This window comes from Carcharodon carcharias, chromosome 30, assembly GCF_017639515.1.
Source record: "Carcharodon carcharias isolate sCarCar2 chromosome 30, sCarCar2.pri, whole genome shotgun sequence".
NCBI lineage: Eukaryota > Metazoa > Chordata > Chondrichthyes > Lamniformes > Lamnidae > Carcharodon > Carcharodon carcharias.
This window is the reverse complement of record NC_054496.1, coordinates 6,402,037-6,429,605: the sequence shown is the minus strand read 5'-3', so window position 1 is coordinate 6,429,605 and position 27,569 is coordinate 6,402,037. Positions and strand designations below refer to the sequence as shown.

Genomic DNA, 27,569 nt, shown 5'->3' with positions numbered 1-27,569 from the left:
AGGGCTTTGCAGACAGAAAGATCATGCACAAACATTGCGCCTGTTCAGCTAAACAAAATAAGTGATAACCATTCGCTGACTCTTTCCTCAGGGAATGGCTTGACAATCAGGGTCAAGCTGCCTGGTTTAAATGTCAAACAATGCTTGGCGGTTACTGTCAGTCACAATCAATTGGTGCATTCTCCATGGTAGCGCCTCTACCAATTCAGATTCTACTTGCCAACCAATCGGCACTCTCTTCTCATACAGTATAAATTGTTGTTTTCCCCTTATATTGGCATTCTTGTGAAGAGTCCTGATAAGTGCGGGATGAAAAGCTTCAACATGTCTCTTTTTTCAGCAATACTTAAGTTCTGTACTACTAAATGACTATATGCAGATTAGTAAGTCACAGACTGTGCAGCAAAATCTACACAATTTAAGTTGAACACCAGGCCACTTTAATTGCCTGAATAACAGTAATTCATTGTGTTAAGTACTTTGAGACATCTTGGCATAAAAGATTTTATTGAAAGACTGTATATTACTATTTATTCATTTTTCAGAAACTAAATACATTTTTTTTCTTACCCTGGAATGAGAATTTGTGGAATATTTTACTGTCCTGATCAATTTACTTATTTCTCCCTCAATGGCTACAGTCAGTATTTTACCATCATATCTTACCTGAAATACAGTCATTATTGCTGCAGGGAAAGTGTCAAAGTTGGTGGAGGGTGTGCCAGACTCGAAATTAAATCTGTAACATTTAAGAAGAGGAAACTTAGAATCAAAACTGTTTTTCTTTCCAGTTCATTTGAAAACAAATTGTTTTCTTTTCAATTGTTCCCCCTTCCTTTTCTGAAAGTGCTGATCCTTTCCAGCCAGTGGCAATGACACCAAGAGCCCTTCAGTATCTTTCCTAAATGGTCATTCTTTACATGTGAATGCAGACAATGAAAGTCTATTTAAATGTAGGGCAGGGCCAGTGTCACAAAGCAAACTTGACCTTGTTTTTCCTGCATAGACACTTTCCAGCTGAGGTCACTGAATAGAGATGGACTTTGCTCCTCATGGATCTGGGGCACGGATGTCAAACATTGATTCCAGTTGCAGCCCCTGCTAACATCTGCTAATTCAACCCAAGAGTAGGTCTGCTCTGTTTTAATGAATGCAGTGCCTACTTTAATCAATGAGTTATCAGTGCTCCTAGTCTCTTGTTATTTTCGAATCCTCCCTTTCCCTGTAACTTAAAACTCCAATTTTCTTGCACTCATATACAGACAATGATGAGAATTAGAGCATTCCAATTTTTTCTGTTCAGGTTTTGCTAAAATATTATTTTTCTTATTCTTGAAAAGGATCCAAATTACTGCTAAAATATTGCACATCTGTGCAATTTTACTGTTACAGAGTTAGAAACACTCTATCCTAGCAAGGAGTTAAAGCTATCAGAAGAAAAGCATGGGAGAAAAACTGACAAAAAGTAAAAAAAGAGAAGCAGGTATGTAATCATATCTCAATAATGATGGATTCAGAGAAGGTGAACATTTTCTAGCACTAGTTTGGAAGGATAAAAGTGACTGAAACAAAAACTAGTCTCAGCTTTGTAAAAGACTTGTTCCTTTTTGTCAAACTTGCAATTTTTATTCTCAGCTTTTTTTGGTTAAATTCTCCTACCATGTTCAATCATAACATAGTTTTTCTTTATTATTCGTTCATGGGATGTGGGTGTCGCTGGTGACGCCAGAAATTGTTGCTCATCCCATAGTACTGAAAGTCACATTCCACAATCAACTGTACCACATGTTACAATTATGAGGTTTATAAGATTGTTATGTTTTAGGACTGTGTCTTTAAGGTAAAATGAAGGGGGTCATGTGACCTGTTCTGAAGTCTGACAACAAGCCTGGGTGGTTTTATTGTTGGAGATTAAAAGGAGCCCATATTGTTTTATTGGGAATAAGGTGTTTACACTGGGAAACTATGGTAGTAGCCTGTGCGCTAACTGTGAATAGACTGTAAGTCTCCAAAGTCCCAGAAAAGTGTTGAAAATGTCAGTTGTAAAAGGTTATGCTTCAAACTGTCCATTTAGTTCCAAGATAAAAGAGAGTTGGGTCTCAAGAATAGCTGATCAGCATTTCTACCTAGATGCAAGACCCAAGTGATTCACGTTGCCATGGAGGGAGCTATGTGAGGGTTGGGGTTTCTAAGATATTCCTGAAAACCCACAGGCAAGGTTAATTTTCCCTGATCTGGGAGATATGCAGCAAGACGCTGTGGTTCACATTGCAGGATTGTGGATGGCAGCTCACGCTCAGATTGAAAAGAATGAATTTATGAAGAGTTAAAACAAGCCTGGAAGATTTGCCTAGCTTGAGCTAGATGAGGAATCTCTAAGGAAAAATCCTCACCATGAAAGGCAGCTCTGAGATGAAAAGTTTCCAGGCTGAGAAAGGAAAAGGACAGAAGAAAACCCTCTGGAGCCAAGAATCGCCTTGAGTTGGTTCCGGGAGGATTGAATGTCTACTTAAAGGACAGTGTAAATTATACCCGTGAAGTGTGTTTTCAAATGTGCTAAAAGAAAAAGGGAATAGTTGCTTAGTAGTACAGAACTTGAGTATTGCTGAAAAAAAGAGACATATTGTCAAAGCTTTTCATCTTGCACTCATCAGGACATATACAAGAACATCAAATTTCAAGGGGAGCAAAAATTTGTACCGTATGAGAATAGGATGCTGAATGGTTGCAAAGTCGGCTCTGATTAGTTGAGGTGTTGCCATGGAGAATGTACCAAGGAGTTATTGTCCCCCCATGTTTAATTCAAAAAAGGCGCAATGTCTGGACATGTTCCTTTTGCCTGCAGAAAACATGTAGTTTCTAGCAGTTGTAGGTGAGCTACATTGCGAGCATGACTGATAATCTTAAATTGGTTATTAGTGTAAGTCTTAGCATACTCAAAATTGTTCAAGTATGGTCAGTCTCTGCTTACTCATGTGGTGTATAAATTTCAGTGCTAGTGCGATGCCAGGTAAGGAGGTTGTATGTCCCGATGAGTAACAGATCATATCAAACAGCATGTCCCTTTGGCTGAGTACTGACCATAGACAACCAGCCTGTGCTTGCAAACTCAGAAATAATGTTTAATGTTAGAAGTAATTCCATGATTGGGCAGCTGTTGCTGAACTATCCCGAATGTGCTAAGAATTATAGATTATCAGTCAGGTTCACAATGTGGCTTAGTGACACTTGCTAAAAGCTACATATATTCATATGCTGGGACCTGTTATCTGCAGGCAAAAGGATCATGTCTAGGCATTGCACTTTTTTTGAATTAAACAAAAGCATGGGAGACAATAGCTCATCAAAATCAGAGCTGACTTGTCAATCAATCAGCACTCTTTTCTCATGCATTATAAATTGTTGCTTCCCTGGAAATTTGGCATTCTTGCATCTGTCCTGATAAATGCAAGACAAAAAGCTTCAATGGCATGTCTCTTTTTTTCAACAATACTCAAACAGGGAATGTTCTGTTTTGTGGTTTAAAGTATAAATTGTCTACAAAAATAGTGTTTAGTCAATTTGCTACAGTAGAAGTCTTAAAATGTGAAATTTTGTCATGTCATCCTTTCGACTATTAACTGGAAGTTCAAATTTATTTTTAAAAGTTATCTGTCTGTACGGAGATCGTAACACACAGTATTTAGCAAAACCACAAACAATGATCAATCTTTGTACAGTATTTAGCAAAATCTCCCATTATAATCAGCACTGCTTGAAATCAGTTCCTAGCTATGACCCCATTACAATTGTACAATTACGGCTCATCAAACTATTTCCTTCATATGATTAAGTATTCACAGTTTGATGCAATATTTGACTAAAGAATGCAATCATAGATGACATGCATACACAACAAAATATCTAGGAACCTGGTACTTACTGGCCACCAAAGAGCTGCATCCCTAAAAGAGCAAATACAACAATAAAGAGGAACAATAGGAACAATAAGCTAATAATAGACTTCATGGAACTCAATAAGGAGACGACCAAGTTTCGAAGAGAAGCCCAGTACCTGGGAAGAAGAAAAAATATCTATCAGTTTTATTGTGTTAGAGGAAGCCAAAATTCGATACAACATTAAATCCTGTACCTGTGTTAATAGTACAATATGAACATTTCACAGATGTTTACTAAGTGCTTTTATACAGACTGAAAGCCCAATTTCACCAGAACAACCACAAGCATTCCTCTCAAATAAAAGTACCACTTCAAAAAAAATCAGCTAAATAAAATTAATAACAATCGTTAAATTTGGATTGATGATACATTCAGTTACTAGATTTAGTATTTGTCCAACCAGCAGCCTCAACTCAATATGCTGGGCGGAATTTTACGGCCTTGTCGCGGCAGGGCTGGGGCTGTAAAACGTGGCAAGCCGCTCAAAAGTCCATTGACTTCGGTGGGACTGTAAAATCCCACTGGCATAAAATTCTACCCCCCATTATATCAAGACTAACCACTAAATATTGTATACAGCCAAATATCCTCTGTAGACCATTTTTTCAAGTTTATGTATTTTCTGTGAGATTATAGGTGGAAGAGAGTAGGATGTTCTGATATCATTATTACTCAAGGATTTATGCACTGTTGGCCTGGAATCATAATGAAGTGTTCTTTGTGCACACATGGATGCACCATCAGATTGTTTTAACTAGTCTGTTCATCCATATATTGAAAGGAAATTGAAATATATTCAATCCAAAACCATCTGTGGCATTTGCCATCAATGTATGAAAAGGAATGGCAGACCTATTACAAGTCCTTTGCCAGTACTATTTTAAAACTGGTCACCAATGAGGGATATATAGGATGCAAATCAAGCTCAGGAATGTTAGCACTGGGGATTGAGAGACACTTTTCATTTCAGGCACCTAGGTGCTTGAGGTCAATTAGGTATAGGCTGCTTCCATGAATAGATCTCAGTCATACTATAGATGAATGCCCCCTATTGCACCAGCATTCTACATTTCCATTTCCACCACAGGATTAGTGTGGTCTCTCAGTGAGATTGCCAATTAGGGGCAGTTTTGTGCCTTGGTCCTCAGTCATCAGAACTGAGTTGAGACTCAACAAACTAAGGTCATGAAGGATCCTCACAGATGAGAGAGAGAAGATTACATTTCCATTAGTATGAGATGGGTTCTTAGCCTGGTCCTTGGTAGATGCACCAGTTCTACCTCACTGAATAGTTCATTTGAATTTACTGTCAATCAATTTACACTCTACCCTATTTGCAATAAAACTATCCAAAGTAATTAGGGAACCAAATTCAGTGTATATCGATGGTGTAAGTACAACCTAGAGTCTGTGAACATCAATAGTATCAGCCAAATGTGGAACAGACAGGATGAAGAACTGGGCAAACTTACTTTGTAACTTTGAATATTCGAAGTAACCTGAGTGCCCGTAAAACACTGATGCCAAAAGAGGTACCTGGCTTAACAGCAGCCCAGAACACTTCAAAAATACTGCCTATAATAACCTGAAACAAGAGAGTAGAGATTCACCCATCATTAGAGAGAATAAAAACTAGTTATACTGGAAATCTCGAATCAAAATACAGAACATTAGGAATAAAAAGCAGCTCAGTCAGAGTCTGAATGGGAAAAGGCTAACAATTCTCTCGGCTCCCTTCATGAGAAATGATCCAAAGTCCTCATCAACAGTCATACCCAAACCAGCAACCCAACGTTTTTTCCAGATTTACTCACAGAAATGGAATAGAGAGGGAAAGAGTGAGGTGATCACTATCCAATGTACCCTACTGGAAGGGCACATATATGAATGTTAACCGAGGACAGAATCATACTTATCTGTAACAAGTGAAGTTTGCTAACACTGTGAACAAGTTTATGAAGGATTACTTTACTGTTTTTTTTCTTTTTGAACATTCATGTCTGACTACAAATACCAACCAGAATAAAATCTTTATGAGCACATTAAAAATGTTTTCACACAGCAACCAAAGCAATTCTTCTCCTGCTAATCACATTCAAAACTTACTACAGAGAGAATCTCCATAACTGAGCTTCTCCACTCTTCAACATAAGAATTGATCAGTTCAGGAGCTAACCCTAGGATATAGCTTCCAGGCACCAGCAGGTCCCAGTGCCTCATCCTCTGGGAGCCCATATAGCGAATTCAGCTAAATTATCACAAGTCAGACACTGAATCCAGGTCTTTCCTAGTCAGCTCAGCTAAACACTATGCAGTGTATTTACCAACTGAGACATCACAGGGTCCAAGAATAAAAGCCTTAGAAAGAAATTGTTACATGCCACTTACCGCACAATCAAAACAGTTGAAAGAAGAATGAAAGTAAGGCCTAGTTCCAAGCCCATACATTTTTATAAACATTTCTGACATAAAGAGTGCTAAGAAAATGAATTCTGCATAGTCTGAAAATGGAGGAAAAAAAAACAATCAGTTAACATTGGAGTACATACAGTCTAAACAATGGCAAGGGAATATAATTATAACAAGGCAAGTTTACATTAAAATAGGAACAGAAATACCTGGAAAAACTCAGCAGGTCTGGCAGCATCAGCGAAGAAGAGCAAAGTTGACGTTTTGAGTCCTCATGACCCTTCAACAGAACTAAGTAGAAATAGGAAAGGGGTGAAATATAAGCTGGTTTAAGGGGCGGGGGGAGGGTTGTTGGGACAAGCAAACAGTGATAGGAGGAGATAACCAAAAGATGTCACAGACAAAAGAACAAAGAGGTGTTGAAGATGGTGATATTATCTAAAAGAATGTGCTAATTAAGATTGGAGAGCAGGACAAGCAAGGTAGCTCTAGTGAGGGTGGGGTGTAACAAACCATGGGTGGAATACATTTAAAAATAATGGAAGTAGGTGGGAAAAGAAAAATATATATAAATTATTGGAAAAAACAAAAGGGAGGGGGAAGAAACAGCAAGGGGGTGGGGATGGAGGAGGGAGCTCAAGACCTAAACTTGTTGAACTCAATATTCAGTCCAGAAGGCTGTAAAATGTCTAGTCGGAAGATGAGGTGCTGTTCCTCCAGTTTGCATTGAGCTTCACTGGAACAATGCAGCAAGCCAAGGACAGACATGTGGGCAAGGGAGCAGGGTGGAGTGTTAAAATGGCAAGTGACAGGGAGGTCTGGGTCATTCTTGCAGACAGACTGAAGGTGTTCTGCAAAGCAATCATCCAGTCTGCGTTTGGTCTCTCCAATGCCACCGGGGGGGGTGAAGGGAAGATGTGTTTGGTGGTGGCATCGTGCTGGAGTTGGCAGCATTCTTTAGGGATCATTCCCTCCGTGACACCCTGGTCCACTCCTCCATCACCCCGTACTCCTCAACCCCCACCTATAGCACCTCCCAATGCAAACGCAAAATATGCAACACCTGTCCCTTCACTTTCTCTCTCCTCACCATCCAAGGGCCCAAACATTCCTTTCAAGTGAAGCAGCATTTCACTTGCATTTCCCCCAACTTAGTCTACGGCATTTGTTGCTCCCAATGCAATTTCCTCTACATTGGAGAGACCAAATGCAGGCTGGATGACCGCTTTGCAGAACACCTTCGGTCTGTCCGCAAGAATGACCCAGACCTCCCTGTCACTTGCCATTTTAACACTCCACCCTGCTCTCTTGCCTACGTCTGTCCTTGGCTTGCTGCATTGTTCCAGTGAAGCTTAATGCAAACTGGAGGAACAGCACCTCATCTTCCAACTAGGCGCTTTACAGCCTTCCAGACTGAGTATTGAGTTCAACAACTTTATATCTTGAACTCCATCCTCCATCCCCACCCCCTTTCCGTTTCTTCCCCCTCCCTTTTGTTTCTTCTAATCATTTATATAGATTTTTCTTTTCCCACCTATTTCCATTATTTTTAAATGTATTCCATCCATGGTTTATTTCACCCCACCCCCTCTAGAGCTACCTTGCTTGTCCTGCTCTCCAATCTTAATTAGCACATTCTTTTAGATAATATCACCACCTTCAACAACGCTTTGTTCTTTTGTCTGTGACATCTTTTGGTTATCTCATCCTATCACTGCTTGCTTGTCCCAACAACCCTCCCCCCCTTAAACCAGCTTATATTTCACCTCTTTCCTATTTCTTAGTTCTGTTGAAGGGTCATGAGGCCTCGAAACGCCAACTTTGCTCTTTTTCGCTGATGCTGCCAGACCTGTTGAGTTTTTCCAGGTATTTCTGTTTTTGTTTTGGATTTCCAGCATCCGCAGTTTTTTGTTTTTATTACATTAAAATAGAGATATAGGAATTTGTACATTCAGGTCGCATGATTCTTTAATAAATATAAGCTGTACTATTATTATATATTATATATATAAGGTCCATTCTACTATAACACACTATTCTATTATAAAAGATACAGGGTGTATTATTCTGTTGTAATATAGAGGTTTTGTTTTCTCTATTACAATATATGTAAGATGTACTATTCCTGCAGAATGTCCCTAGGCACTCTTCAATTAGCCAGGCAGCAGCCAGTCTCATTAAAATAACCCCAGTCTGAGGAGCCTGTAAACCCCTTAAATGGCATGTCACAAGAGGTCTAAAAATTGAACAACCTTCTGTTAATGGCATAACACACACTTCTACATAATTATAGTGAGCACTGTAAACAGCAATTCAAATAGGACTGTGCTTTGAGGTTTGAACTCTTTGAAATAGGTATAGATGACATTTTAGATAAGAACCTATCACCCCCTTGATCTGTATCTAATTCACAGCACAGTCTGAGCTGTGCACTATATATAACATGTATGCGCTTGGCCTAAATAGCCAAGTGGTTATGGTACTGGGCTTGTAACCCCAAGATCAAGAGTTCAAATCTCACCATGGCAAACTATGAAACAATGTAATATACAACATGTATGAATAACCTGCTGAGACACTCACAGAGGAAGTCGGAGAGCCAGTCTGGCTGCTTGTAGTGTACAATTGCAATACACAAGGTGTTAAGTGCTACCAGACTAAGGACAGTCCAGTAAAAGGCCTGAGTTTTCACTACCCGTCGGACGAAGAAGCGAAACCGTCTTTCCTTCTTACGGAAAAATGAAGAACCCTCAAGTTTGGCACTTTTAATACTTGCTCTTGTAAAAGGAGATCCTGTTCCAGCAGAAAACAACAGACAGCCAATTAATAAAAAAGATTTGATTAGCGTATTGATTAAAATTTCTGATTTTGCCAATTCGCTGGTTTACCCTCCTTTTCTTCTCTCCTCTCCTGAAGCTGGTGCCTTGCACTGAAGTATAATGTGCTGAGGACCAGCAGCTATTCCATATCTGAATGACCAATCATCATGTGCAAGCTAATCAACTATGAGCCATCATAATTAAGTCCAATTCTACCCCCATACTAAGTCCACGACCTGCACAGATGTCTGTAGCAATCAAGAGCAGTAATAGCACAGGCGCATGGAAGCCAACTGCAACACTCTGACTTAAATCAGTGAACTCAGCAATGATCAGTTGTGGAACCTTGGCTCCTTCTAGTAAGGCTTAGTACCATACCAGATGATGTATTTAACCCACCAAATCATTCAGGAAGCCCAAATCATGATGGTTGCAGCAAGAAAAATGCTTGATTTAAATAGTTCAAGAACATTAGTCACTGCTATGTCACTTTACACATTAGTGGAGTTGAGATGGGCAATTTAGGAACACAGGAACAGGAATAGGCCATTTGGCCTGTTGAGCCTGCTCTGCCATTCAATTAGATTATGGCTGATTATTTACCTCAATCCACTTTCCCGTGCTATCCCCATATTCCTTGACAACTTAGTATCCAGAAATCTATTGATTTCTGTCTTGAGCATGCTTAATGACTGAGCTTCTGGCGCAGAGAATTTGAAAGATTCACCACCCCCTGAGTCAAGAAATTCCTCCTTATCTCTTCTTAAATGGCCTGCCCCTTATTCTGAGATTGTGTCCCTGGTTCTAGACTCATCAGCCAGGGGAAATATCCTATCTACATCCACCCTGTCACCTGTAAGAATTTTCTAAGTTTCAATGAGATCACCCCTCATTCTTCAAAACTCTAGAGAATACAGGCCCAATTTCCTCAATCACTCCTCATAAGGCAATCCCGCCATCCCAGGGATTAATCTGGTGAACCTCCATTGCACTCCTTCTATGGCAAGTATATCCTTCCTTAGATAAGGAGATCAAAACTGTACACAATACTCCAGGTGCAGTCCCACCAAAGCTCTATACAATTGCAGCAAGACATCTTTACTCCTGCACTCAAATCCCCTTGCAATGAATACAAACATACCATTTGCCTTCCTAATTGCTTGCTGCACCTACACGCTAACTTTTGCTTGGCCTAAATAGCCAAGTGGTTATGGTACTGGGTTTGTAACCCCAAGATCAAGAGTTCAAATCTCACAATGGCAAACTATGAAACAATGTAACTTCATCTGAAACAGATGGAAACGGGTTTGTACTCGAAAGAGTTACACTGCCCCACCCCGTTGTCTGGTTGGCATGGGCAGGCTGTTATTTTTTAGCTTGGCCTAAATAGCCATGTGGTTATGGTACTGGGTTTGTAACCCCAAGATCAAGAGTTCAAATCTCACAATGGCAAACTATGAAACAATGTAACTTCATCTGAAACAGATGGAAACATGTTTGTACTCGAAAGAGTTACATGCTAACTTTTAGTGCCTCAAGAACAAGGACACCCAGGTGCCTTTGGACACCCACACTTCCCAGCCTCTCACTATTTAAGAAATACTCTGCCTTTCTGTGTTTCTACCAAAGTGGATAATTTCACAATTATTCACATTATATTCCATCTGCCAAGTTCTTGCCCATTCACTTAGCCTGTCCAAGTTCCCTTGAAGCCTCCTTGCATCCTCCTCACAACTTATATTCCTCCTAAACAATAACAGAATTACCTGGGAAAACTCAGCAGGTCTGGCAGCATCGGCGGAGAAGAAGAGTTGACGTTTCGAGTCCTCATGACCCTTCCACAACTGGAATATATTACCCCCAATCCCATTTGATCTAACTTTGTTTATTAACCTCCTGTGTGGAACCATATCAAAAGCCTTCTGAAAATCCAAATACACCACATCATTCCACTGATTCTTCTTTATCTGTTATAAGTAACATCCTCAAAAAACTCCAACAGGTTTGTCAAACACGGTTTCCCTTTCATAAATCCATGTTGACTCTGCCCAATCATATCATTCTTTTCTAAGTGTCTAGTTATCACATCCTTTAGAATAGATTCTAACATTTTCCAACCATTGACATCAAACTAACAGGTCTATAGTACTCCGTTTTCTCTCTCCCTGCTTTTTAAATAGTGGGGCTACATTTGTTACTTTCCAGTCTGCAGGAACCTTTCCAGAATCTGGGATGTAGCTCATCAGGTCCCAGGGGATTTATCAACCCTCAATCCAATTAACTTCTCAAGTGATACCCCTTTATTAATACAAATTTTTTTCAGTTCCTCATTTTCACAAGTTCCTTGGTTCCCCAGTATTTCTGGGAGATTTTCTGTATCTTCCTCCGTGAAGACAAACATAATGTAATTGTTTAGTTTCTCTGCCATTTCCCTATTCTCCGTTATGAATTCTCCTGTCTCTGCCTGTAATGAGCCCACATCTGTCCTTGCTAATCTTTTCCTTTTCACATAATGAAAGAGCTTTTACAGTCTGCCTTTGTATTTCTTGCTTGCTTGCATATTCTCTTTTCCCTTACTTGATCAGTTTCTTGGTCCTCCTTTGCTGGGTTCTAAATTGCTCCCAATCGTTGAGCTTACCACTTTTTCTGGCAACCTTATAAGCCACTTCCTTTCACCTAATACAATCTTTAACTTCTTTTGTTAGCCACAGTTGATTCACCTTTCCTGTTGGATGTTTGTGTCTTAGAGGAATGTATATTTGTTTTAGACCGTGTTAAACTTCTTTAAATACTAGCCAGTGCCTGTCTACCGTCAAAATTTTTAGTATATTTTCCCACTTCACCACAGCCAACTTCCTCCTCATACCTTCATAATTTCCTTTGCTCAGATTTAAGACCCTAGTTTCAGAATAAACTATATCACTTTCAATTCTCTCTAATTTAGTAAAGCCTTTTTGGAAAACTTAAAACTGATCAGGAAGAGACTGGATAATTAAAATAGGGCATGTCTGTAGTTTAAGCCACCTGTGAATCTAAACAATAAGCAGTCAGTGGAGCAGGAATATGGTTCAGGCTCCCCTACTGCTGCTATGATTGAGATCAGCCCAACTTGATACAAAACTAGAATCAAATCTATAACTTTACTGTCTGCCCATTCAGTTCCACACTGCATTTTCCAATAGAGCCATTTGGGAAATTCAAAATACTTTTTACATTATTTGTCACATTTCTTACTGCAATTTGGCACTGAAAGCAGCACCATGGACAGAATTTCACCCTTGTCGAGCAGGCTTGGCCCAGCTTGAAACATGAATGGCAGCGCTCAGTGCTGCCTGTGTGGAGAGGGGGAGGAGGGTGAGTGGGGCGAGCTTCATAAGTGTGCACTTCATAATCTCCCTGAGGCACAGAGCTGCCTTAGGGAGATGAAGAGCTATAGAAAAAAAATAAAGAAATTAAAAATGTAATGAAACCTATCCCCTCATGTCACTCTGTCACATGAGCAGGGAAATGTTATTAATATTGATTTAAAATGTTTATTTTATTTTTATTTGCTTTATGAAACCTCATCCCGTCTGTGAATGAGATTTCCTAAAAAGTGCAAGGGCCGCTTGTCCTTTTTGCCTGCCTACCAACCATAAGGATGAACAGGCAGTGAAAAATTCAAGTTAATTCATAATTTAATGGCCTTAACAGGCCTTTTAATTGTTGGCGGGTGCGCTGCCGACTCTGATGCACGCCCGCTGAATGAAATATTGCCTGACTGTGCGTTGATGTTGGAAGGATCGCCCGATATCAATGCGCATCATTTTACGCTTGAGTGATTCGGGCGCATGCCCGCCTGCTGAGCTAAAACTGTTGCCCTATGTAAAACACTCACCAACAGAGGAGATGTCTGCCAGGTGATCTTCACCCTCTTCAGGATTCAGTAAATCAGTTTTACTCTTTTTTATTGTTCCCCTCCTCATAGCTGGAAAGAAGGCAGGAAAAGACAGATAAAGAGAAAGAAATTGGATGAGGTGGAGTGGAGAGACTTAATTCTTAAAAGAAGGAAATAAACTTTTTTAAAATAATGAATTTCAAATTTTCTTTATAGCGTCTTTCTGTAAATATTGGCACACTAACAGTGAACCCCGTAAATACTTTATACTTCTGCGGTCCTTCAGAATTTTAGCCGTCCAAGGGACTCCTTGAAAAAACTGATACATTCCCAGGGATTCACTGCAAAAACTGACACACTCTCAGGGACTCCCTGCAAATATTGATGCACTCCTAGGGAATCCCTGAAATTACTGATGTACTCACCAAGACTCTCTGCAAACACTGACACAATTCCAGGGACACTGCAAATGACTGATGTACTCCTAGGGACTCTCTGCAAACAACTGATGTGCTCCCAGGGACTCTGCAAATACTGACACACTCCCAGGGACTCTGCAAATACTGACACACTCCCAGGGACTCTGCAAATACTGACACACTCCCAGGGACTCTGCAAATACTGACACACTCCCAGGGACTCTTGGCAAATACTGACACACTCCCAGGGACTCTGCAAATACTGACACACTCCCAGGGACTCTTGGCAAATACTAACACACTCCCAGGGACTCTGCAAATACTGACACAGTCCCAGGGACTCTTGGCAAATACTGACACACTCCCGGGGACTCTGCAAATACTGACACACTCACAGGGACTCTTTGCAACTACTGATACACTCTCCGGGACTCTCTGCAAATACTGGTACACTTCCAGGTACTTTCTGCAAATACTGGCGCATTCCCAGAGGCTCTGAAAACTACTGATCCACTCCCAGGGACTCTGCAAACTACTAACACACTCCAATGCACTTTCTGCTAATTACTGATACATCCCCAAGCACTTTCTGCAAATACTGATGCACTCCCAGGGACCCTCTGAGTATCCCCAAGCGTGTTCAGTTTTTTTGCTGGAGGGTGTCCCTGGGTATTCTGATACAATCTTTGGGAACCCATAAATACTGACACAATCCCAAAGACACCCAGTTCTAACTTTCCTGACCAATTCTGTGTACTGTAAAAGAACTGAACTAGGTTGTGCATTTCACTCTATCAGGTCTACATAATGGCTGACAGTGAAAGTAACCTATTTTGGGGGCTCAAGACTATATCTATGTATACTTTATCTCAGAATCACAGAATCGTTACAGTGTGGAAGGAGGCCAATCGACCCATCAAATCTGCACTAGCTAGCCCCACTCCCCTGCCCCATCCCTGTAACCCGCACATTCCCTCTCCTGAGATAGCAATCCAACTACCCTGACCGAATACCCCTATTGAACCTGCCTCCACAACCACACCAGGAAGTCTGCCCCAGACTCCAACTGCCCGCTGGGTGAAAAATGTTTCTTTACATCACTTATATTCTTTTTGCCAATTATTTTGAATCTGTGCCCTCTAGTTCTTGATACTCTCTTGAGTGTTAACTGTTTCTTACTATTTACCCTGTCCATAACCCTCAGGATCTTGAATACCTCTATCCTCTCGGCCTTCTTTTCTCCAAAGAAAACAGTCCTAACCTCTCCAATCTATCCTCATAGCTATTGTTGTTTATCCCGGACATCATTCTTGTGAACCTCTTCTGTACTCTCTCTTTTGCCTTTGCATCCTTCCTCAACTATGCTGCCCAGACTGGACGCAGTACTCCAGATGAGGCCTAACTAGTGTCCTATACAAGTTCAACATGATCTCCTTACTCTTGTACTCAATGTCCTATTAATAAAGCCTAAGATACTATACGCTTTATTAAATGCTCTCTCAACATGTCCTGCCATCTTCAATGACTTCTGTCCTGGGAATGTTTCATGCAAATAATGGGAGCTGACAATAACCTTTTAAAACATTAATTATTATCCAAATAATTCCCAGCTTTGCTAAGTGAAGAGCCTACAGGTGGAATCGTCCCAGATTTGCACTAAGTGCGGTAACGGGCAGGAAAAAAAAATCCATTACCCACCGGCCACAATGGCAGCTTTTCACACCGCATCATCCCAAAGCCGCTGCATTAACTATGCATTCCTGGGATACTTGCCATTTCCATGGGGGGCAAGCTCTGATTCTCCTGCCACGCTGTCAGCTGGCCGTTTCATCACACCAGGCACCACATTTAAAGTGCAGCTACGCTCAGTGCTTCTAGCCCAGGACTGCTGCATGGAAGACATGGCCCCAAAATGCAAGAAGGCTGCAGCCCTCGAGCATCTTTTGGACGCCTTGAAGGCCCGTTGTGATGTCCTCTACCCCCACTCTGGCCTCAGGAGGGGCAGCAACATTACCACTCTGGCTTGGTAGGCGATGGCATTGGGGATCAGTGCCAATGCTGCACAGAAGAGGTTGGCCATCCAATGCAGATAGAGGATAAATGATCTCATGCCAGGGTATGGCAACCATCTCATCACCCTAAACTTACACACTCATGCTCATCACACATTCACTGACATCTCACTCACTGCCAGCTCAAGGGACATCACCACCCATTGTCACACACATACCCTCACATGCCCTTCTGGCCTCATCTCCTCTGGAGACTGCCTCCTCAGCCCTCACCATCTTAAGGCCACACACAGATCAACGTGTGCCCCCACACACACCCTGGGCAACCTTCCTTCCGCAGTACAGCCCTTGTCCTGCAGCCTCTTTCCTTACCTGAGGCCACTTCTACCCCCTTTTTCCAAGCAAGTCCTAGCCCTGCAGCCATTGAAAAGCCACCCACTTTTGGCTGATCTGGTAGGTAGAGACCTGCCCGTGAGCTTCCCTAAAAGTGATGTGGTGCTGTCTGTGAAACCTGGTGCTGATGAATGCGAGTGCTGACCGAAGCAAGGCAGGCAAACAAACCTTGAAGTCCCGAGCGAAGTGCAGCCCACCAAGTGCACACCTTATATATGCTGTTGTGAAACACGTCGGTGTGTTTTCCCGCCCACGTGGGTGGACAATCCAGAGTGGGGGATGAGTCCAGCTGGCTGGCCTTATAATGATATGCTGATGTATTACAATGAGGTTCCCGACGTCCAATGGCGGGGGATGTGGCCAGCAATCAACAGGCTGAGCGGACAATTGCAAACTGGTTTCACAACATCGTGAAACCGATTTTTGGCCTTCTCGCCATATTGTCTGCTCATGCAACCGAATACGCCCGACGCCAGCAGGCACGGAAAATCATGGCCTTCATCTCTTAAAAAAAGTCTTACCATCAAAGGGTGATTTCTCCTCGGTGTCAGTCTCCTCCTCTGCCAGTATCACCTCCTCTGCATGAAATGAATAGTCAAATAACAGGAAAAAAGATGGGAATATGATGAAAGGCTCTGCAATTAATCAACACTGCAAAATATTTCTTAAAACACATATATGCCTTACCTATACATAAAACAGATTTGCTGCAAAGATATATCAAAGTTCTGGGAAGTTTGACATGGAGAAATGCTGTTAATAATGCGCCATCTTCAGTTTTTTCCCCGGGGTTAATTGCTATATCTGTCAATATGTTAATCAGTTGTCAGGCTCAGTAATTCCTACCAGCTACCACTGGTGGTGGAACCACCAACAAAATTATGGCAGAAACATCAGTGGTGCACTACAGGTATGCTCTGTCCACATGTGCTTTGCTCCAACTGCATAAGCTAATTGCCATATCTAATTCAGTGGTTTTACAATGTTGGAAGCTGGGCTTTTCTCAGGCTCTGTCCAATCAAAGAGTACTCTATTCATTCTGCCTGCAGGCTAACGATACTGTTTTGCTGTCTCTCTTTTATTTCTGTCTTACTGATCCCTATTTCCCTCTCCTCCTTTTCCATTTGGGGGAGAAAAGGAAATGGGAAATTGAAAAGAGCAGGGTAGGAGAAAGGAAATTGAGAACCTAAATATTGGTCAAGACTGTCCCAACTATCCAGGGGAATTTAAACCAGTGGCCACCCTGTGTGAATTACTGCAAGGTCCTCCCTTGTAACTTAAGTTATAAATATAACATTAATTCTGTTTCTTTCTAAAGATGTTGCCTGATCTGCTAAGCATTTCCAGCAGTTTCTGTATATGCTACAGATGCGTCATTCCCTGCTGGAAACAGTCAGACTTCCCTCCTTATTTTAACATCAGGCTGATCTTCTATCAACTTTGTTAATTCCCTTAATCTTGAAATCTTCAAATCAGCATGAAATTTCTGTTGATGAAAGAAATAATCCCAATTTCCTTTCATCATGACGTAGGTTTTGTGGGCAGGGTGCACGTGCATGGTGTCAGAATCATCATGTGATTTGTCAGATGATTCCTCTGTTGTTTTTCTCTCGAGTAACTCTATGTAAGTTAACTTGTTATTTTATATATACATAAAATTTTATATATTAATAAAGTATTGATATTCTTTCGACATATTCATGACTATGCCTACTATTTAAAGAATTTCCAGATGATTAGACAAACGGAATCATACAGCACAGGAGGCCATACAGTCCATCTTTCCATTGCTAGCCCTTTGAAAGAGTTATCCAATTAGTTCTACTCTATTGCTTTTTCCCAATAGTTAAAGTGAATCTGTGTCAACCACCCTTTCAGACAGTAAATTCCAGATTATAACATCTGTTGCGCAAAAAAAACTCATCTCCCCTCTAGTTTGTATGCCAATTATATTAAATCCACGTCCTCTGGTTACTGCCCTTCATGCCAGTGGAAACAATTTCTCCCTATCCACTTGATCAAAACACTCCACAATATTCAGTACCTCTTTTAAATTACCCCTTAACTTTCACTCTCTAAGAAGAACAATCTCAGCTGCTCCAGTCTTTTCACATAATTGAAGTCTCTCATCCCTGGTAGCATTCCAGCAAATGTCCTCTGCATCCAATCCACAGCCTTTGACATCTTTCCTAAAATGTGATGCACAGAATTGGGCACAATTCCAACTGGAGCCTATCAAGTAATTTATAAAGGCTTTGAAAAATGCCCTTACTTTTGTACCCTCTGCCTCTGTTTACAAAACCAAGGATCCAGTTTGCATCTTAAACAGTGGCCAGAATTTTCCCATTGGCGATTTGGGGGCGGGGCCCACTGGCTGACGGGAAAATCTTGCGGGATGACGTCGGGAGGAACCCCCGATGTCATCCCGGTCCCTTTAAATTTTTAGGAAGGTGGGCGGACAACGAAATCAGCTGTCCGCCCGCCGACCTGTCAATGGCCAGTTGAGGCCATTGACAGGCTAATTAAGATAATTAAAGACCTGCCCATCCAACCTTAAGGCTGGCGGGCAGGCCAGGAGCTCCAGCGGGCTCCTGATAATGTTTGAAATCTCATCCACTGGCAGGATGAGATTTCATGCCCGTTTTTAAAAAGTCTAATAAAGTTTATGTCATTTTTATTAACATGTCCCATCTCGTGTGAAATTGTCACATGATGGGGACATGTTAATAATTTTTAAATTTTTCTATTTTTTGACTTTTCTTACCTGTCACTAATCTCCCTGAGATAGAACTTTGCCTCAGGGAGCAGTGTGCACTTTAAGAACACACTTTGACAGATAGAGAATAACGCTTCCTGTCGGGCAGGCCGCTGGACGGGCCTTAATTGGCCTGCCCACTCAAAATGGCGGTGGGCCCCGTTTCAGTGGCGGGGGTCGGCTGTCCGCCCGCCACCGAGCCAGTGGGACCCGCCCACCATCCGAGGGCAAAACTTCAACTTTACCTGCCACCTTCAACTTTGCTGTTTATCTCTGTATGCCCTCCAAGGCATCAATATACCTTGTATGATTAGGTTACATGAAGGTTTATGTTTTGGTAAACTCCAGTTCAACATAATTGTCTTGTTCGAGTCCCACACTTACCTGCTTTACAAATCCACTCCAGGTAACCATTCAGCTCCCTCTCAATCTGCTGCTGTCTCCTCAGTTTTAGGAATGCACGTCTATTTTCCACCCTTTCTCTCTCTTTGGCAAACTCCCTGAAACAAAGATTTCCCAGCATCTGTTAAAGCAGCGATAGCAGACTTTTGTTAACGGCCACAACTTCACCAATGTCTTATTCAAAAGCAAGGCTGCACCATTAATGTGACTCTGAAATTTTTAATTTCAATTTTTAAAAATTAGTTCATGGGATGTGGGCATCGCTAGCTAGGCCAGCATTTTTATTGCTTATCCCTATTGCCCTTGAGAAGGTGAGATGGTGAGCCACTTCCTTGAACCGCTGAAGTCCATTTGGTGTAGTTATATCCACAGTGCTGTTAGGGAGGGAGTTCCAGGATTTTGACCCAGCGACATTGAAGGAATGGCGAAATAGTTCCAAGTCAGGATGCTGAGTGGCTGGAGGGGAACTAGTAGGTGTGTTGTTCACATGCATCTGCTGCCCTTATCCTTCTAGGTGTAGAGGTTGCGGATTTGGAAGTTACTTTCAAAGGACCCTTGGTAAGTTGCCAGTGTCATGTCCAAATATTAATCCATCAACCAAAATCACTAAAACAGATTATCTGGTCATTATTAAATTGCTGTTTGCGAGGACTTGCTTTGCGCAAATTGGGTGCCGTGTTTCCTACATTAGAACAGTGACTACAGTTCAAAAGTACTTAATTGGCTGCTAAGCACTTTATGACATCCTATGGTTGTGAATAGCACTATATAAATGAAAGTTTTTCTGATTTTTTGCTTTATTTTTCTGTAAAACTTGATAAAAGGCAGTAACTAAACTCCAGTCCAGCCAGGCAGGCTATAAATGGAGACCCAGAGACACAGTGAGCAGCAGGATAACGGAAGGGTAATGATGAGGAAAGGCAGGCTACAATAAGTACAATTAGTCGAGGTCACCAGAGGTAAGGAGATTAACTTCTTGTATAACTCTGAAGCAAGTTAATTTCTGCTGTGGACAGAAATGTGCACATTATGTGCAAAACAATCTCCGTATAGCTGCTGAATATACCTTTATGACATTAATTCAATTTTTCAAAGGAACGACATTTTTGAAACTCTCCATATAATTTTATTTTATTTGTCCCTGATGATGTCACCTTTATAAAATATGTAATTTCCATTTTTAATGGAAAAAGAAAATGTAATCACAGAATGTAATCAGCAACGCTATACAGAAGTATCACTGCAGGGTCATGGACTATTTTGAAATTAATTTTTATTTCACAACATTGTAAGACAGATAAACTTCATGTAGCAATGCTTATAGTTAGTTGAAGTATGTGTCGTTTATGAAAACAAGACCTTGCGTGCTTACAGCACTTTTCATATCGTCAAGCCATTATGACATACCAAAATGGGAGATACTGGGCAGAATCTTCCTGACCCAGCAGAGGTGGGCTAGGAGGCGGTACTGGGAGGAAACTTGGAAATTAACTCATGGGCTGGCTACCTAACACATTTCTGCCTTCATGAAATCTTGAGGCCGAAGCCCAGGAGGTACTTGGAGGCAGCCTCCCAGCAGTAGGCTGGCGGGGTGGGGGGTGGGGGGGTGGTGGCATGGGATAATCAGTGCTTCTTCTTTCTTCTCAATCCTCCCTAACAGAGCTATGAGGGTCTGAGGGCTACAGCTGTGGCCATAAGGAGCCCTGAGATGTTCCCCATCTACAATGCTGGACTGACAGATGTGGCCATTCTTTATTTTTCAAATTTGCAGAAGCCTTCAGAGAACGCCTTCATCTTGAGGTGCCCTCACTGTCCCCTGCATATATCAGCATCACCCCCCTCTCCCAATAGGGCTGCTGTCCGTCCACAGCTTTGTGCCCTCTGATTGGGCCTCCCACCCCGTGAACTGCCTCTGACGGCAAAGAAGACAGCTGATAGTAAAGAAGACAAAAGTTATTTTCCTTTTCCAGGATGATCGTGAAGTAATGAATGGTTTTAGCAAAGGAGAGGGAGGCCTGACAGCAGTCAAAGTGCTCCAGTCTTCAGAATTCTGAGGACAAATGCTATTCAGTGCATGTAAGGTGTGAAGTCTGTCTATAGCTGGGAAAATATTCTCCTTCTTGAACATATGTATGAGAGATTCCCGCCTACAAATCTAACAACACATTGCAGAGGAATGCATTAATGCCACTAAGAACAGAGACTACCACTGGTTCCCATTTATAAAGAGAATGTCCCTGCTCAAGTGATGGAAGGGACTGTCAACAGAGCTATTAAGTAACACTTAATCAGAAATAACCTGCTCACTGATACTCAATTTGGGCTCTGCCAGAGCCACCCAGCTCCTGACCTCATTACAGCCTTGGTCCAAACATGGACAAGAGTTGAACTCAAGAGGTGAGGTGAGAGTGACTACCCTTGACATCAAGGCTGAATTTGACCATGCATGCAACAAGGGGCCCTGGCAAAATGAAGAGTCAATAGGAATCGGGGGAAAACTCTCCACTGGTTGAAGTCATACCTAGCACAAACGAAAATGATTGTGCGTGTTGGAGGTCAATCATCTCAGTCCCAGGACATCACTGCAGGAGTTCCTCAGGGTAGCATCTTAGGCCCAACCATCTTCAATTGCATCATCAATGACCTTCCCTTTATCATAAGGTCAGAAGTGGGGATGTTCGCTGATGATTACGCAATGTTCAACACCATTCATGGCTCCTCAGAACCTGAAGCAATCCGTGTCCATGTGCATCAAAACTTGGACAACTGGCTTGGGCTGATAAATGGCAAGTAACATTTGTGCCACACAAGTGCAAGGCAATGCCCATCTCTCCTTGACATTCAATAGCTTTACCATTGCTGAATCCTGCACTATCCATGTCCTGGAGATTACCATTGACCAGAAACTGAACTGGACCAGCCATATAAATACTCTGTCTACAAGAGCAGATCAGAAGCTGGCAATTCTGCAGCGAGTAACTCATCTCCTGAATCCCCAAAGCTATCTACAAGTCAGCAGTGTGATGGAATAATCTCCACTTGCCTGGATGAGTGCAGCTCCAACAGCATTCAAGAAACTTGACACCATCCAGAACAAAACAGCCCACTTGATTAGCACCCCATCCACCACCTTCAGCATTCAGTCTATCTGCCACTGTTACAGTTGGGATGGGAGGAGTGCATGAGTGATCAAGCCCCACTACTCTGCAGGTTGTATCATTAATTTAAATGTTTAATTTTCTTAGCAAAATGGCCAATTGTGTACTGTACTCTGGTACCCAGAAGAGACTCTGACCAGGCTTCTTTCAATAAATTCAGAATGATTAATTTATTTGAAAACAAAACCTCTCTAACAGGTTGCAAATACTGGTTAACACACAATAGTAATTGGGAAGTATAACTATCTCTTTCTAAAGAATTCCCCCAGCACACACACAGACAAACAAAAGACAAACAGATAGAGTCTCTCTGCAGAGATGTGCTTTAGGGGATAGGCATTATAAAATAAAGGATAAAGTCTGCAGGGTCTCAATGTTATCAATCTGGATTCCCTCATGTGAAGATGGGCTACTGGTCCCTGTGGATGTCTGGAAGTTCTCACCAGCTGGTCTCAGGTTTGCAGATCCAAATGCAGACTAGTTACAGAGGGTTCTCTGGCTGCAGGTTGATAGCCACCTACAATTTTAGGCAAGGTAGAGAGAGGGAGCCATTTAGGCTCATCTTCCTTCCTCAGCTTGTTCCCCAACAAGACTGCCTTCAAAAACCAGCAGGTTCACAACTTAAGTTTTTTCCCTCTCACCCATGTGATTTCCAGGAAGTTACCAGCCGTCCTTTTCAGTATTTTTTCTCCATCAATTAAAGTGCTTGCAGTTCAAAACAAACAACCAGATCTTCTTCATGTACCACAAAAGTCAGGTGATTTCTTGGAAGAGGCCTGATTGCTAACAGTTCCAAGGTGAACTTATGACTTTCTTTTAACAAATATCCCAGGTTAACATCCAAATGTTCAGATCATGCCATGTCTTTCCATTTTGTAAAAGAACAATTCAGACTTGAAAGATATGATTCTAACACCACCGACGCACAGTAGCAGCAATGTGTACCATCTACAAGATACACTGCAGCATCTCAAGACTCCTTCGACAGCACCTTCCAAACCTGCGACCTCTACCGTCAAGGAGGACAAGGGCAGTAGGCGCATGGGATCACCACCACCTGCAAGTTCCCAACCAAGCCACACACCATCCTGTCTTGGAACTATATCGCTGTTTCTTCATTGTCGTTGTGTCAAAATCCTGGAACTCCCTTCCTAACCACACACCATATGCCTACACCACATGGACTGCAGCAGTTCAAGAAAGCAGCTCATCACTATCTTCTCAAGGGAAATTAGAGATGGGTCATAAATGCTGGCCTAGCCAGCAAAGCCCACATCCCCTAAATTAATAAAAAGTCACCACCTTCTCAAGAGCAATTATGGATGGGGAATAAATGCTGGCCTAGCTAGCGATATCCACATCCCATGAAATTAGTTTTAAAAAGGACCACTGAAGGGGGTTTTGATAGCTCTTTTGTGTCCAAAGAAATAAACGTTTCAGGAAAAAATTATAGAAAAGATATATCAAATGATGGAAACTGCCATAAATCATTAACATCCACAATAAGATTAATTATGCTGCTGTTTATGTATTATGTCTACAATTAAACCTGCCAGTTAAGCTTCGTGGGAGAAGATTTGGATGCATCATCATCATCATTAAAAGTAGAGAACAGTAACCTCTACTGAAATAGAACATTTCAGGGAGATTCTCTTCTTTGTTAGGGATTCCACTGGAAAAAGTCCTAGCGCTCCTGTTGCACCAGAAGAGGCAGTAAGCAAACTTAAATGGGCAGATATGCCCCAAAGATAGTATAAAGGCTCCCACTGAAGGCTAAGACTGAGATCAAAGCGTTCTGCTTGTTGGGCCTAAGCCTGACAGAGGGAGGGCAGGTGCTACATGGTCATCTGCCCCTACTCTTCACTTTCAGGGAACTTGAAATCATTACCACCTTGTCCCAAGACCTACTGCTACTTTCCACATGACTGGTCTGAGAAGCAGGATGGATGAGAACAATATCCACTGAAGACCTAGGAATGAAACTGAACAGATTACCCGGCATTGACCTAGGCACCGAAAACGACAAGGGCAAATCAGCCCTGTCGAGCCTGCAAAGTCCTCCTTACTAACATCTGGGGGCTAGTGCCAAAATTGGGAGAGCTGTCTCACAGACTAGTCAAGCAACAGCCTGACATAGTCATAAGATGGAAACCTGTCCTGTATGCCCTGTCCTACCGGCAGCTTAAGCCCAGCAGAGGTGACGGCACAGTGGTATACGGTCAAGAGGGAGTTGCCCTGGGAGTCCTCAACGTCGACTCCAGACCCCAATAAGTCTCATGACATCAGGTCAAACATGGGCAAGGAAACGTCCTGCAGATGACAACGTACCGCCCTCCCTCAGCTGATGAATCAGTGCTCCTCCATGTTGAACGCCACTTGGAGGAAGCACTGAGGGTGGCAAAGGTGCAGAATGTACTCCGGTTGGGGGACTTCAACGTCCATCTTCAAGAGTGGCTCGGTAGCACCACTACTGACCGAGCTGGCTGACTCCTAAAGGACATAGCTGCTAGACTAGGTCTGCGGCAGGTGGTGAGGGAAAAACATACTTGACCTCATTCTCACCAACCTGCCTGCCGCAGATGCATCTGTCAACGACGGTATCAGTAGGAGTGACCACCGCACAGTTGTCATGGAGATGAAATCCTGCCTTCACATTGAGGATATCCTCCATTGTGTTGTGTGGCATTACAACTGTGCAAAATGGGATAAATTTCAAACAGATCTAGCAACTCAAGACTGGGCATCCATGGGGCGCTGTGGGCCATCAGCAACAGCAGGATTGTACAATCTGTAACCTCATGGCTTGGCATATTCCCCACTATACCATTATTACCAATCCAGGGGATCAACACTGGTTCAATGAAGAGTGCAGGAAGGCATGCCAAGAGCAGCACCAGACATACCTAAAAATGAAATGTCAATCTGGTGAAGCTATAACACAGGACTACTTGCGTGTCAACTAGCATAAGCAGCAAGTGATAGCAGAGCTAAGCGATCCCACAACCAAGGGATCAGATCTAAACTCTGCAGTCCAGCCACATCCAGTCGTGAATGGTGGTGGACAGTTAAACAACTCACTGGAGGAAGAGGCTCCACACATTCCCATCCAGGTCAGAGGCTAGGAATCCTGCGATGAGTAACTCGACTCCTGACTCCCTAAAGCCTGTCCACCATCTACAAGACTCAAGTCAGGAGTGTGATGGAATACTCCCTACTTGCCTGGATGAGTGCAGCTCCTACAACACTCAAGAAGCTTGATACCAGCCAGGACAAAGCAGCCCGCTTAATTGGCACCACATACACAAACATTGACTCCCTCCACCACCAGCGCACAGTAGCGGCAGTGTGTACCAACTACAAGTTGCACTGCAGGAATTCACCAAGACTCCTTAGACAGCACCTTCCAAACCCAAGACCACTACTATCTAGAAGGACAAGGGCAGCAGATAAATAGGAACACCATCACCTGGAAGTTTCCCTCCAAGTCACTTACCAACCTGACCTGGAAATATATCGCTGTCCCTTCACTGTTGCTGGGTCAAAATCCTGGAACTCACTTCCTAATAGCACTGTGTGTGTACCTACACCACATGGACTGCAGCAGTTCAAGAAGGCAGCTCATCATGGGCTGCTGATCTTAATTGACAAAAGTGATTAAATCATCATTCTCCTCCTGCACCCTCCCACTCACTCTTGTCAGGAAGGTATAATAATTCTCATAATGTTATTGGAATTTATTGTAAAATAGAGTAATAGTGGGATGTGTCTATGTGTGTATCTGTGTGTGTGTGTGTGTGTGTGTGTGTGTGTGTGTGTGTGTGTGTGTGTGTGACTTAACTGAATTAGAGGCAGCTAGTCTTGGTGCTTTGATGAACTTAGGTTTGAAATGTTAATTAGGTAAACATGGGGAAGTTTTAGAATGTGTAATGTAAAAATTTGCATTTTTAAACAAACTAGTGTGGCTTGAATTCAAAAGTGGGGGCGTAATGTATACTTAACCAGCAGAAGTAGTAAGAAATAGTGTGTTTATTTATTTTTCTCTAAGATTACTGGTAAAATTTCATGCTACAAGAGCTTTTTATTATCAGGAAGGTAAATTCCAAAGACATAGTGAAAAATGGGTATATGAATAAATGAAAGAAAGGGGAAAATATGAATAAAGGAGCGAAGGTTGTGTATAAGGGTAAGCAGTCTAAGATTCAACAAGTGTGGTTCACTAACAAAATTAAGGACAGTATCAAATTGAGAGAAAAGATGTAGAATGCTGTAATGATTAGTGGTAGGTCAGAAGGTTGGGAAAATTTTAGAAACCAGCAAAGGATGACTGAAAAGATCAATAAGAGGGAAAAATTGGGTTATGAGAGAAAACTAGCAAGAAATGTAAAAATAGACAATAAAAGCTTCTATAAGTGTGTAAAAAGGAAAAGAGTAGTGGCAGTGAGCATTGCTCCCTTAGAGGGTGAGACTGAAGAATTAATAATGGGAAACAAGGAAATGGCAGAGACTTTGAATAAGTATTTTGTATCTATATTCACAGTAGAAGACACAAAAAGCATCCCAAGAATAGTGGTAAAAAGAGGCAAAAAGGGAGATAGGAACTTAAAACAATCACAATCACTAGAGAAAAAGTACTAGGAAAACGAAAGGGAGTAAAGACTGATAAATCTGCTGGACCTGATGGCCTGCATCCAAGAGACTTAAAGGTAGCACTGCTGAGGTAGTGGATCATTGGTTATAATCTTCTAAAATGCCCTAGGGTGAGATTTTCCAGCCTTACCTGCCACTGGGATTGTCCGGTCCCGCCAAAAGTCAATGGACTTTTGGCTGGGCTGCCCAATCTCCCACTGTGGATCCTGCCACGAGCTAGGAAAATCCCGGCCCTAGATTCTGAAAAGTTCCCATTGAATTGGAAAGCTGCAAAAGTAACACCATTATTCAAGAAAGGAGGGAGAAGTAAGCAGGAAACTATAGGCTAGTTAGCCTAATATCTGTCATTGTGAAATTGCTACATTCATTATTAAAGAGGTAGTACAGGACATTTAGAAAATCATAATACAATCAGGCAGAGTTAGCACGATTTTGTGAAAGGGAAATTGTGTTTGACATATTTATTAGTTCTTTGATGATGTAACAACCAGGGTGGATAAAGGGAAACCAGTGGATGTAGTGTATTTGGATTTCCAAAAAGCATTCGAAAGGGTGCTACATGAAAGGTTACTGCACAAGATTAGAGCTCATGATGTTGTGGGTGATAATATTAGCGTGAATAGAGGATTGGCTAAGTGAAAATAGAGAGTTGGGATAAATGGGTCATTTTCAGGTTGGAAAGCTGTAACTAATGGAGTGCTGCAGGGATCAGTGTTTTGGAACTATATTAATGATCTGG

General features: G+C 42.0%; 1 protein-coding gene across 1 annotated transcript in view; it reads right to left on the bottom strand.

Moving 5' to 3' along the window:
• The window catches only part of LOC121271161 (voltage-dependent P/Q-type calcium channel subunit alpha-1A-like), a 760,453-nt gene that overhangs the window by 253,212 nt on the left and 479,672 nt on the right, over window positions 1-27,569 (bottom strand). Inside the window, exons 11-18 of the mRNA XM_041176921.1 lie at window positions 19,008-19,123; window positions 16,390-16,446; window positions 13,045-13,134; window positions 8,932-9,141; window positions 6,328-6,440; window positions 5,412-5,524; window positions 3,923-4,054; window positions 667-739 (exon numbers count right to left, since the gene is read on the bottom strand). Coding sequence (XP_041032855.1) covers window positions 667-739; window positions 3,923-4,054; window positions 5,412-5,524; window positions 6,328-6,440; window positions 8,932-9,141; window positions 13,045-13,134; window positions 16,390-16,446; window positions 19,008-19,123 — 904 coding nt within the window. The remainder of the gene's footprint in view (window positions 1-666; window positions 740-3,922; window positions 4,055-5,411; window positions 5,525-6,327; window positions 6,441-8,931; window positions 9,142-13,044; window positions 13,135-16,389; window positions 16,447-19,007; window positions 19,124-27,569) is intronic.